Source organism: Mus caroli, chromosome 12, assembly GCF_900094665.2.
Source record: "Mus caroli chromosome 12, CAROLI_EIJ_v1.1, whole genome shotgun sequence".
NCBI lineage: Eukaryota > Metazoa > Chordata > Mammalia > Rodentia > Muridae > Mus > Mus caroli.
In genome coordinates, this window is record NC_034581.1 from 52,271,399 (window position 1) to 52,284,267 (window position 12,869).

Consider the following 12,869-nt stretch of genomic DNA (forward strand, 5'->3'; position numbering starts at 1 on the left):
ATCTTTTTCTTTTCGTGACCATAGCTACTGGAGAAGCCTCATTATGCACTGCAGACATAAGAATAAGCTTTGGGTAGATCAAGACAAAAAAAAAACCCTATCTTTTCTTTTCTTTTTCCAGAGTGCATATTAGTGCAAGAGTGCTTGGAAATGCTAAAGAATGTGTTTTCACTTTTGAAACGTTTGCCACTTAGTGTAGACACGTTAATATTCTAAATAGTCTTATATGTCAAAAGTGTGACTTAAACCTAAGAATCTGGAGATAGTTTTATTTCCCTACGTCCTTTTTAAAGATGGGTGTTTGGAGGCAAGTTCAGGCAACAGAGAAGCCCCCCCACCCCAAAAAAATTTAGTAACAAATCTTGTTTTCTTTTTTTTAAAGATTTATTTATTTATTACATGTAAGTACACTGTAGCTGTCTTCAGATACTCCAGAAGAGGGCGCCAGATCTCGTTACGGATGGTTGTGAGCCACCATGTGGTTGCTGGGATTAGAACTCTGGACCTTCAGAAGAGCAGTCGGGTGCTCTTAACCACTGAGCCATCTCACCAGCCCCAAATCTTGTTTTCAAAATGAACTATGTTAAAGAAGTTTAATATAATATCATGTATTCTATTTTTAATAAAAATTTTCAAATAGCATGATTTTAAAATACTTAAGTCACCATGTGAAGTATAAAATACATTTAGAGAAATAGAGCCTGAGGGTGTATTAATTACTAAAGAAAACCAATAGATTCACATTTTAACTCAGCACTCACAAAATTAAACATTCTTACAAGGCTGTTTCCGTGTGTTTACATTTTTCTTACTTCTCTTTTAAAATATAACGAATGGAAAAGTAAATCCTTATAAAATATATTTAAATTTTGACTTGTGTTATGTATATGGCCCAAACTACCATGTCAATTTGTCTAAAAATTGATAAAACACTGGAACAGGCTTTGCTCCTGAGCACGCTGTCTTCCCCTCTTAACGGGTGTGTCTAGCTTATCTTCTTTTCCTGGGGATGCAGAGCTGTTATGTCAAGAGGAATGCGCTTCTCAGTCCGTCACCAGTTTTCCTGCAGCCATGCATAGGTGTATTCATACACCAGCAGCATCACCCCACCGCCTGGAACAGAAGAGAGCTACAGCTCATCACAGTCCTGGGAAGGGTTGTGGACACTGCTCCCCCCAGCCCAACCCTGTGCCACCAAGTCTCAGGGGGCCTTACTGGGGAGACTGGGGACTTTCAGAATCATCAGTGACTCTGATACACAGATAGAAAACGATTATGGAAAATTCTCAGGGCAAAATCAAGACCATCTTGAGTCTCCAAATACATTTTTCCCTCTGAGTTTTTGCAACTTTCATCATTTCTCATCAGATTCTTTTTCAAGAACTTTCAATTGAAAAAAAGTAAATAAATAAAGACATATTTAGTCAAAAAAAAGGCATGGGACTTTTCTGCAAATGAAAATGTTCAGATTCCTCACATCTAGGCAATAGATTTCTCTTTGCCAGACATAATTGGCATCATCTTTGGGTGTATTCAAGAAAGAATTCTCCAAGATCATGATTTGACAGCTGAGTTTGGCTTTTAAACTGGATTGTGCTGTTTGGAAGTTACTTTCTGAATATTTAAAAACTCTTGTTTAGGAAAAGGAAGTTGAAAGCTAAGATTATTCTACATATCTGCCTCAAATATACAGCTTGAACTTGGAAATTTGGAAGTAGAGTTGGGTGGCATGGGACTGCCCTTATCACTGATGAGAATATTGTATAACTGGCTGTGACATGGCTGGCTGTCAACATAAACAGGAATATGATTCAGGAGAATAAGCACAGAGGATATAGGATACATGCACACTGGGGCAAGCCATCTGCCTAGCTCTCCCTGTGTTCTACCTGATAGAGCAAACAGGATGTGTCTCGTAACTTAGAATGGCCTAACTGTGTGAGAGAAAAAGAAAGTAACAAACCTAAATGTGAACAAATACTCCGAGCATGACTGAAAACAGGCTTGGCTGTGTGAGTAGAAGGTTGATTTCTCTTGGAAAAAAAAGGATCTTGATCTGGATCTTAGCTATTTTGCACACACTGACATATGATTTTGGGGAAAAAAAATCTACCGGCTGCACATGTTTATATAACCATAAACCAAAGATAATTATCTGCCTGTAATTTTCATTTTTAACCCATGAAGATACTCTAATAAACTCCCATCAGCTGATACAGCTTTCTTGGAATTCTAAAACTACAAACAAGAAAACAAACAAGCAGCAGCCCCACAGACAGTTGTTAATGTCTATGTGATCATGAAATTTACTTTTACTAACTGCTTACAATATAAAGTAGACACACACACACACACACACACACACACGTACACACATGTACCCACTCCCCAACCCCAGAGAGGGAGAGAGAGAGAGAGAGAGAGGGAGAGGGAGAGGGAGAGGGAGAGGGGGAGAGGGAGAGAGCGAGAGAGAGAGAGAGAGAGAGAGAGAGAGAGAGAGAGAGAAAGAGAGAGAGAGAGATTGATTCACAGAGAGACAGATGAGAGCAGAGACAGAGAGAGACAAAGAGCCACACATAGATAGATAGATAGATAGATAGATAGATAGATAGATAGATAGATAGATAGATAGATAGACTAGTTTTCAGTCTAGTGAGATCTAGAGCAGAAATCAAGCTGGACTCTTTTGCAGGTGGCATCTCATTGTTGGCTATGTAGGGCTGCTAAGGAACTTAAAAAACAAGATGAAATGTTTCTCTAGGATGAAGGATGCTCCCTTCCCCCACCTGCCTGCTTTCTTTTCTTCCTCTTTCCTCCCTCCACTCTCTTTAGTCCCCTCTCTTCCGTCCTTCTTCCTTTCCTTCTTTACTTGTGGCATTGGGGACTAAACTCATTGACTGTTAGCTCTATGTTCTACCCATGATCTAGCTGACCTCCACTCTGTGTATCTTAACTTTAGTTTTTGAATTTTATTTTAGATCCCCGCCCCACACACCCCTTTGCCCACTGAGCCATCTCCTTGGCTTCCATTTTCTTTTATACTATCTTCTTTTTTTCTAGCTTAACTTTGATTGGTGTTAACTCAAAGTCCTACCTTTCTCCTCTTACTTACTCCCTAGGACTTGCACTTTTGAAATGCAGGAGAGGCCAGGGGCTTGCTTTAGGCCCTTTACAATCTGGTTGAGGCTGGACGGTAACACAGCGACACTTTTTGTTGCACGAGACACCGGAGCAACTTAGAATAGCTCACACAGAAGCATTTAAAAAAAAAAAACCCGAGTAGACACGTGGAAGCCTCTTACAGAACTTGGGGGCAGATTATTTAAGAGTTCTGGTTCAAGGTTCCAATCAGTTACCATTTTAGCTACATTCTCCCTACTCTTTTGAGAAGGTGGTTTCGGGCTTGGTCCTGTGATGCTCCATTAACACTAGGCCTACTCTCCAGTCTTGACTGTCTGGTGAGGGAAAAGTACACTATTCCTGATGTTTTATTCCTGCATTGGCTTTGACACGTGGGCTGATGATTAAGTGGAGGCAGGCTTAGATCTCACGTACGAAGAGAAAATCCATGTTTAAAGGCTCTCAGAGGCTGGGGTAATAGATGGAGATGCGCGGGGGTGATTTTTTGAATACACAAAAGTGTGAACTGTTCTCCAGCTTCGTTTTCTACACTCCCTTAGCTACGGTGGGAACACAGGCTAGTTTTCCAGATTTAGATGCGACTGTAAACATCTATGTGTGAGCCCGGGGGTACATCAGTGTTAAAATTGAGGAATGGCAAAGAGAGAAGAGAGTGCCCTAGAGAAGATTACCAGGATGTCTAAGGATGGGCACATGATCTGGTTTTAAAAAAACCAGATGTGTGGTCTAGAACATATGTTCATACTTAATCATAGGGTGGCTTGTAATCCATAGCTATTTGCCCAGGCGGTTGAGTCTCCAGCCGCTATTTTCTTATCTATTTACATAGAGGCAGCTGCCTCTCCCTGTGGAGGGTGACAGGCTTTTTTTTTTTTTTTTCTCCTCCCTCTGTCTCCTGTCCTCAGATAGGTCCCCCAAGCCAGGATTTTCCATTACTAAACTGAGGGAGGCTGGGATAAGTGAGCAGCCTTGAACAGCTTCACTCCACAGAAGTGACTGGGAATGAAGCTCAGGGACCCGTTGATGCTCAGGGAAGTAATTTCTCTTCCTTTTATCTGTTGGAAATGAAGGGGAGGCAGAAGCGAGACTGGCGCCCAAGGGAGAGTTTTATCAACTCGTTTCTCTGTGAAATCTTCCACTTAGCCAGAAGCTATTGTGTATACTTGTGAGTTTACCCTGGCTTCAGTATGTGTGGACCTTTTCCTATTGACTTAAGCTTGGCATTAGCTCTCATTGGCTTACAGCAAAGCCACAGATAGCATTTATGAACAAAGGTGGAGTGTTTCTGATGGATGCTTGCAGTATCTTGAACAGGTGATATCCTCAACGTTTCCTTCCCTCCCTGTGTGGTAAACTCCTGTGGTGTTTCAGATCTACACAGGGAACAGTAGAGACGCCAGGACAGTAGAGACGCCAGGACAGTAGAGGAGGAAGGACATAAATAGTGAGGTCATTGTTACCTGGTCCAAGCCTCATCACCTTAGGGACCAGGCCTTTGTATAAGGCTAAAATCCTGTAACAGAAAAAAGAAAGCATTTCTTATTCTGGAAATCGGTAGTATCTCTCCATTTGCCAAGAAACCGCTTGAAATGACCCCCCCCCCAACCTAACAGTATCTGGCTCGGTATTTGCTGTGCCAAATTGAATGAAGGACAGAGTTAATCACTCTTTATTACAGGCTGTGTTGGTCTTGTCCAATCAGAAATTTGACTTTCATCAGTGAGATGGTTCTTGCTTTCAAGACAGCTGTGTATATGGGCAAAATGACTTTTGTAATTGAATTTAAAAGACCACAAGCCAAGTCTTCACATTAGGAAATATGATGCAGTTTAGATCAAAATAATAAAGTATCACTTGTTTACTGGAGAATATTGGTGGAAAAGGGAGGGAGAGAAGAGACAGAAACTAAAACTTAGGAAAAAAGATCAGAAAAAGGCAAAGACTTAAAAGTTTAAGAATCCAGATTTTAGAATGCTCATATTTAATTCTCTTAGGAGGACATAATTAAGACAATATTTTGATTAGATTTTTAGTCGGAAGACAAGTATTCCGCCTGCATGCCAATAGGACATATACAATAACATCATGCTAAACATGCTAAAGAGTTTATTTGAGCATTCTCAGGCAAATACTCAGCATATTATATAGTCGTGCCTCTCTGCACGATCAGGCTGGTGGGAGGACACTGCCAATGTCTCATTATTGTGTGGCCTTGCAAAACTTGTCATTTGTTCCACAGACTTCCTTAGACATAAGGCCAGCCTCTGAAGGCTTACTGGCTCTCATCAAAACAGACAAATGTGAGAGAGCAGTTTAACAATCCTTGACCCTTGCATACTTATTAAAGCAAGGATCTGTTACCCTTCTTCCCGGTAGATCATCTCCATTGTTTTGAAGCAGCTACGGTACTTGATCTCTCCAGGAACTGGCTGGGGCCCTTGGATCCGACTCTTCGCAACATCAAAGGGGATGTTAAACACTGAGCCCATTGTCCCTGAGACAAAACCAATCCCAAATTTTCTCAAAAACTCCAAGGTTGGATCCTAAAAGAAAAGAATAAAACAACAGAAGGGGAAGTGGAAGCTCTTAAATTGGTTAAACACTGTAAAGTGAGAAGTATGTGAGCAGAGAGAGCATCGCCCGCCCGCCCCATTGCCCCATCGCCCCATAGCCCTCGCCCGCCCGGCACCCTCCTGTTATTCCAGCCGCGCACATTAGGATTTCCTAGGCTGGAACTTGTTTTCTTGACAATCCCATTGGCTATGTTTTTACACATGGTCTAAATTGCTGAAGTACACATTTCCTCACACAGGATTTATAAACACAGTTCATAAAGAAAGACTGGTACGGCATATGGGGATGATTTGTATAATTGGGCTTCACAATGTACTTAGTATTACTGTATCAAAACAGGAGAAATCCAAGCACACTATTAGCTAATTGGCCAGAATATTTTACAAATGACAGCAACTTCCACCATGAAGCCTACTAAAACGCTCATGTGTGCGGACCCCGAATGTTAAATTAAATCAAGGCTACCCCTGGTCTGCTGCTAGTCCCCTCCAGATTTTTTGCATTTATTTTCACGTGTAGCTTGATCCACTGTACTGAGAAGTGCTAGCTTCCTGTTATTAACAAACCGACTTGGGGTGGCTGCAAAACAGCCTGTGACATTCTGTGCATTAGAAACAGTAGTAAGTCACTGGGCTAATTGGCTCAAGAATTTACAACCCATTGTTCCTGAATCTTACTCTTCCTTCATGGAAGGGAAGAAAAGGGGTCAGGAAGGAATGGAAGAGAGAGAGAGAGAGAGAGAGAGAGAGAGAGAGAGAGAGAGAGAGAGAGANGAGAGAGAGAGAGAGAGAGAGAGAGAGAGAGAGAGAGAGAGAGAGAGAGAAAGGAGGAGAAGAAGAAAGAGAAAGAGAAGGAAGAAGAGAAGGAAACTCCTTTTTTTTTTTTCCCCATGTGAGTTGGTGGGACTTGACTTTCCAATCCTCCTTGCCCTGCTTTCTGACATCAAAGGATTTAATTAGATCTTACATGGGAGTCACTTTTCTTGGGTCTATTTTTGTGGCCAGAGAACTTGCATTACTCTTTGTTATAATGAATTTGCTGGGAAGTTCTCATTATGTTTGCAGCCTTCGTTTTTGTCCTGAAAGGACGCTGTATCAGATACTATGAGTGGCTGACCCTGACAGCCACCCCACGCCACCTTCCTCTGACTCTTGTAATCCATATTTCAGAGTCATTGTCACCCTGGAGCCACAGGTCCTGCGATTACATCTTTTCTTTTTCTTTCTAATCTAGCAGAAGTAAAGTGCGTATGTTTGTGAATATCCATTCTTGGATAAGAAAATGGCGGTGGTGAGGGATGGGAATGGATACGTTCTTACTTATATCGGGGTCTGAGCACTATGTGATTCTAGCTTCCATGGGAGAAGAAATATTTCTGTAGGGCCCTAAATTCTCAACTAAACCAGGGGTCACAATCACTGAAGTGCCTGTGAGGTTAAATATAAAAAGCAAGAGCAAGGGATTAGGTAATACTGTTTGGATGTGGGCCATACAGGTGCCAGGGGTTTTAAAGGGATTTAAAAATCAACAGGGTGTTTCTGCAGGAGAAACAATGCTGGGACCTCGAACGGCTGAGCTGTGTTTAAATAATTCTCCATCCCTAGTCTTTCCCTTTTACAAGGAGAGAAGAATGCCTTGATGCTGCCCTGCATTGCTATACAGAAGCACCTGAGCTCCTGAGGGGGCAAAGTTAGCACCTGCTCAAGTTGTCTGAGCAAGGATGAGTCATTAAACCCCTTAGAGCACAGTGCACGGGGTGGGGGTGGGGGGTCCTTGACGGCTACATCATTCATGCACTCGATGGTGCATGCCCAGTGTTCTGAGTGCTATGTAAGACTGGCAGAAAGCAGAGTGCTAGAGTGAACCATGCTTTCTTTCTTAAACAAATATTATATATTTGCTAGTCTATACATGTGTGTTCACTCATGCCATGGCAAGTATGTGGGGGTCAGAAAACAGTTTTCAGGAGTTAGTTCTTCTGCCGTGTAGGTTCTAGGTATGGAACTCAGGGAGACAGGGTTAGGGGCAAGTCCTGGCCATCTTGGCAGCTTCATGAACCATGTTTTCTTTAAACATAAAACATCCTGTAAACAAATGCTCTCCTAGTGTCCCTGTGACTAAGCTGAAATCCCCTCCCCCGCCTTTTTTTTTCCTATTCAGGATGATGGCAGAAACGATGATCTGTATGCACAGCTGGATGGGAGGGTCAGGGGACCTCATCAAACATCCAGTCCTTCCTATCTCTTGATCTATTTGTCAAGGACTGGGGGAGAGGGAGGGGAGGGAGGGGTTGGACGTTAATCTACCACACCAAGAGAAGCACTCTGTGCATGAGACACTGTTGGAGTCTGAGACCGTGCAGACCTCCATGCCAGCATTGTGCTTGCTGGCACAAATACTGCCAAACCCTTGTCCCCAGCATGATGGAAAGACCCCATGGTAGCTCCTAAACACAGCTGTGAAGTCTGGATCCCACTTCAGACCTATCTTAACTTCCCAGATCAGCTTTCTTCCTCTGTGGGAAGAAGACTGAAGATGGTTTTATGTGGGGCTCAGCAGGTACAGGCTCTTGTTTAGACTCAAACCTGGCAACTTGAGTTGGAAACCTGAATGTTACAAGGTGGTAGGTAGGACAGAACTGACCCTTGATTATTGTTTTTTGACCTTTACACACATGCCTGCGAGACACTGACACACACACACACACACACACTCCAAATGAATGAATGAATGAATGAATGAGATATTAAGACCCATGTTGGAAACCAGTAAATTTAGTGCTCTTAATAGGCAAAATGGAGAGGGGTGTCAGTCACTACGCTTGTGGGTATTAATGTTCTTGTGGTATGGCCAAAATAATATCTCTTATCAACTGGTCTCTGAATCCACGGCCAGTCTGTTCTTTGGCCTTCATAATCTGTTTTGTGCTAGAATCCAGTTAGGGCTGGTGGACCACAGTCAGCCAACACTCTCACCTTGGCTCCCATGCCCTCACTACACCACCATGTGCAAGCAAGTTTGGGATCTTTACATCAGAAATTTTTCTTCTGTAAATCCCAGATACTGTCTTAACCACAACCCTCAGTCTGACCATCTTATGTCTGGTTTCTTTTGCACATAGCTATCTTTCACAGCAGGTTGTGAGTCCACAAGGTCCTGAACTATGCATTACAACTCTTTTGCCTTGTCTGTCCACACCTGTGCTTGTACACAAAATAAATAAACAAGTAAATGTAATTTAAAAAGTGGGAGGATTGTTGTAACTAGAACTCTAAAGAATGAAAAGAGAGAAAGGGAGAAAGGCAAGGAAAGAGGATGGTGGAGAGAAAAGAAGCAGGGAGGGAGGGATTGGGGCAGGGAGGATGAATGAGTCCTCCCGGAGACAAGAAAGTTTCACTTGCACTGCGGTTGTGGTCAAAGAAGGCATCTATCCTATCAACGCCAAGCCTTACAGTCTGGTACTCTCTTTGTGGCTAGGTGACAGCACTTCTCTCCAAGGCTGTTCTCAGGGTTATAGATGCTGCCTGCCCAGGGTTATGGATGGTACAGATACAGCCCTCAGCAGTACAACACTGCTGAACCCATATGGACTGCTGCTGTAACGGACAGCCCGCTTGTATTCTCAGGACTTTGGAGGGTTGGGGCAAGGACAGTGATGATGAAGAATGAAGCCCAACCTTAGTCTTTGAATGTGGTCATTGCTTCATACCTATGGAGTGACATGTTCTCCATTTTCTCAAAGTGGTGAGATTCCCTGTAAGATAGGTGTAAGGCAGGGAGAGCATGCATTGTACTTGTTATCTAACAGGCAAGTAGAGGCATCCCAGGGAAAAGATTCTATGGGCTATTACTTTGCACTGGGTGCTCACAGTCATCTGTAAGATGGAACACAGGGCCCCCAATGGAGAAGCTAGAGAAACCACTCAAGGAGCTGAAGGGGTATGCAACCCTATAAGTGGAACAACAATATGAACTAACCAGTACCCCCAGAGCTCATACCTCTAGCTGCATATGTAGCAGAAGATGGCCTAGTTGGCCATCACTGGGAAGAGAGGCCCCTTGGTATTGCAAACTTTATATGCCCCAATACAGGGAATGCCAGGGCCAAGAAGCAGGAGTGGGTAGGTAGGGGAGCAGGGCGGAGGGAGGGTATAGGGAACTTTCGGGATAGCATTTGAAATGTATATAAAGAAAATATCTAATAAAAATAATTTTAAAAAAGTTTTATACACAGATTTAAAAAAAGTGATCCTTTTGCCTTTACCTTCTATGTGCTGGGATTAATGGCATGTGCTGCCACTGCCAGGCAAAATAAGGAGTTCTTAATTTAGGAACTTGGGAGAGAGAGGGAAGTAAGCAGCACAGAAGTCTGCTCCACTGACCTCAGGTGAGCTCTGGGCGATGCGGGTGGAGAGGAGCAGTGGCCATGCTGAAGCAAGTGCTCATGGGTAAGGAAAGCCAAGCTGAATGGAGCTGCCTTGACTCAGCAGCAGAGATGAGCTTGGGTGGTAGCCTCTGTGCAGACCTTTACTAATTAAGTCTTCAGCTTCTTTTGCAAGATCCTGGGCGCCCACCCAAGGATGTATGTAGCTCAATAAATCCAGAGCAGGATGGAGTGTGTGCATGGCCAGTCATCCACGCAATGCGATCAGATGAGCAGAGTGCAGAAGGAAACATGTGACAGGGAAAGGGAAATCACTCCTGGAGTTTACGTGTTGAAATCCGTGATACAGAATCTAGCTCTTGCTTCTTAAAAGCTTGGCCACTGTGGAGTCAGTGAAGGAACATCGTTCTTGCCAATCACCATGTTTTAGCTAAAAGGATGGTCCATTATGTCTCCTCGTACCTGGATTTTCAGTTGCATTCATTTATTTCAAGGACTGGAGTAAAAGGAAGATGATCAGATACTCACTGTGTGGCAGGCACTGTGATTTCTATGTATTAAATCCTCATAACATTCCTGAGCAGGTGAGATTTCTGAGTCTTATGGAAAGTTCCTTAATTTCCTAACTGGATATAAACTTGAATGAGCCCAAAGGGGTCTATTATGGAAAAATGATAAGTTCAATGTATTGAGGATCCTTGAGACTGCCATGCCTAGCCAGCAATTGTAGAGACAGGTGTACTTGCATCTCTAGATGTACCCAAGTCAACATCCACAGACATTATTTCTCAGACCAAGGAAAAGCTTTAGAAGGAGAAAGTAAAATCCCAGAGTCTATGAAAATCTGAGGGACTTTTACTGAATTCAGTGTCGGCTGCTTAACACAGTCATGAGAGCATGGAACTATGTAAGTAAATACTCATGTGGTGGTAGAGTTAATTCTTTCTTCTTTTTAAAATTTGTCTGTTTTGGTTTTCTATCTGTTGTTTGTTTGTGTTTCACTATTTGAGAGAGAGGGGGAGGGAAAGGGAGAGAGAGTGGGAGAGGGAGAGGGGAAGAGAGAGAGAGACAGAGAGAGAGAGAGAGAGAGAGAGAGAGAGAGAGAGAGAGAGAGAGAAGAACTTGAAGTTGTGTGGGTAGACCATGGGGTAGGAGGATCTGGGAGAAATAAAAGGAAGGAAAATAATGCAATCAAAATATCCATATGAAAAAAAATTTAAGCAAAATAATGTCTAACAGGATTCCATAATTTGTCACTAATTAGGAAACTTTTCCTGTATGTTGTCTTCCTCTTCCTCCTCTCTCTTCTTTTTCCTTTTCTTCCTTTTCCTTCTTCTTTTTAAATTTTACTTTTGAAGCTTCCTTTTTCTTTATATTCTTTCTTTTTGTTTTTTCTTTTGTTTTTGTTTTTGTTTTTTTTTTGAGACAATTTTTCTCTGCATTACCTTGACTGTCCTGGAACTGTATTTGTAGACCAAGCTAGCCTCACTCAGAGATCTGCCTGCCTCCTCTTCTGCCTCCCAAGTGCCAGGATTAAAAGTATGGACCACCACTGCCTGGCACTTACGAAAATTCCACAAAAGGAGTCATCAGAAGTGTGATCTATGACCCAAATGCACTTAATGATCAAAATGCTACATATTTGTTATTAATGAAAACATCTAATTCACACTGTACAGTCATCAGCTAAAGACACACCAGCAGTCTAAGGCAATGGTACTGGAGGTTATTATGAGACTGTCTTGATGAAGAGTCATCCCCTTATCCTTTACCTTCTGTGGCTTGGGCTCTGATGCCTTTTGTAGTAACTGACCTGCTGGCTGCTAGCTTGGTAAACAAAAAACCGCTGTCCATCTCACAGACCTTTGTGATTAGGTTCTGGTGGCTTTAAGATGACATTCCACAAAGAGTCCAGAAGGAGGGGTTGAAGAAGATGGGAGAGTGGTTTTTTTTTAACTAGTGAGGACTGGTGGTTTGGGAAATCGCAGGACGTCTGCTATTGAGGAGAGCACAGCAATGCAGCTTTCCTATTTTTTTTTTTCTTTTTCTTTTTTGTCTTTACCGAGACAGGGTTTCTCTGTGTAGCCTGAGCTGTCCTGAAACTCACTCTGAAGACCAGGCTGGCCTCGAACTCAGAAATCTGCCTGTCTCTGCCTCCCAAGTGTTGGGATTAAAGGTGTGCACCACCTCCGCCCGGCTTGCAGCTTTACATTTAAGGGGACTCAGGACATCAATCTGAATACTGAAAGTTTGTCTGAGAATCTTCCCACCTATGTCAGCTCAACCTACATTTTCTCTCTTCCTCCCAGTTACCACCCTTTAGTTTCTCCTGGTAACGCATCAAGCAAAGATGAGAACTCACATGACCTGTGAGTATATGCACTTCTCTGAAGAACTTGATTTTTTTTATTTGGTTTAGAAGCATATTACTGTGGAGGGCTGAGATGTGCTATGACAAAGGCTTTCATTTCCTTGAGGCTGAAGCCAAAGGCATTATAAACATTCAGTCATAGGACCTGAAAAGATCAAGATTGTACTGACCTGGACACTTCTGTTTTTTTTTTTAATTTTTAATATTTTTTATTACGTATTTTTCTCAATTACATTTCCAATGCTATCCCAAAAGTCCCCCATACCCTCCCCCCCACTTCCCTACCCACCCATTCCCATTGTTTTTTGGCCCTGGCATTCCCCTGTACTGGGGCATATAAAGTTTGCAAGTCCAATGGGCCTCTCTTTCCAGTGATGGCCAACTAGGCCATCTTTTGAT

The 12,869-nt window shown here is 42.7% G+C and overlaps 1 protein-coding gene across 1 annotated transcript in view; it reads right to left on the reverse strand.

Annotated features, from left to right (window-relative positions):
* Window positions 1-772: 772 nt before the first annotated feature.
* Window positions 773-12,869, reverse strand: part of Slc25a21 (solute carrier family 25 member 21) — a 472,867-nt gene continuing 460,770 nt past the window's right edge. Inside the window, exons 8-10 of the mRNA XM_021179180.2 lie at window positions 5,503-5,684; window positions 4,602-4,654; window positions 773-1,113 (exon numbers count right to left, since the gene is read on the reverse strand). Of these exons, the coding sequence (XP_021034839.1) occupies window positions 1,052-1,113; window positions 4,602-4,654; window positions 5,503-5,684 (297 nt within the window). The 3' untranslated portion in view covers window positions 773-1,051. The remainder of the gene's footprint in view (window positions 1,114-4,601; window positions 4,655-5,502; window positions 5,685-12,869) is intronic.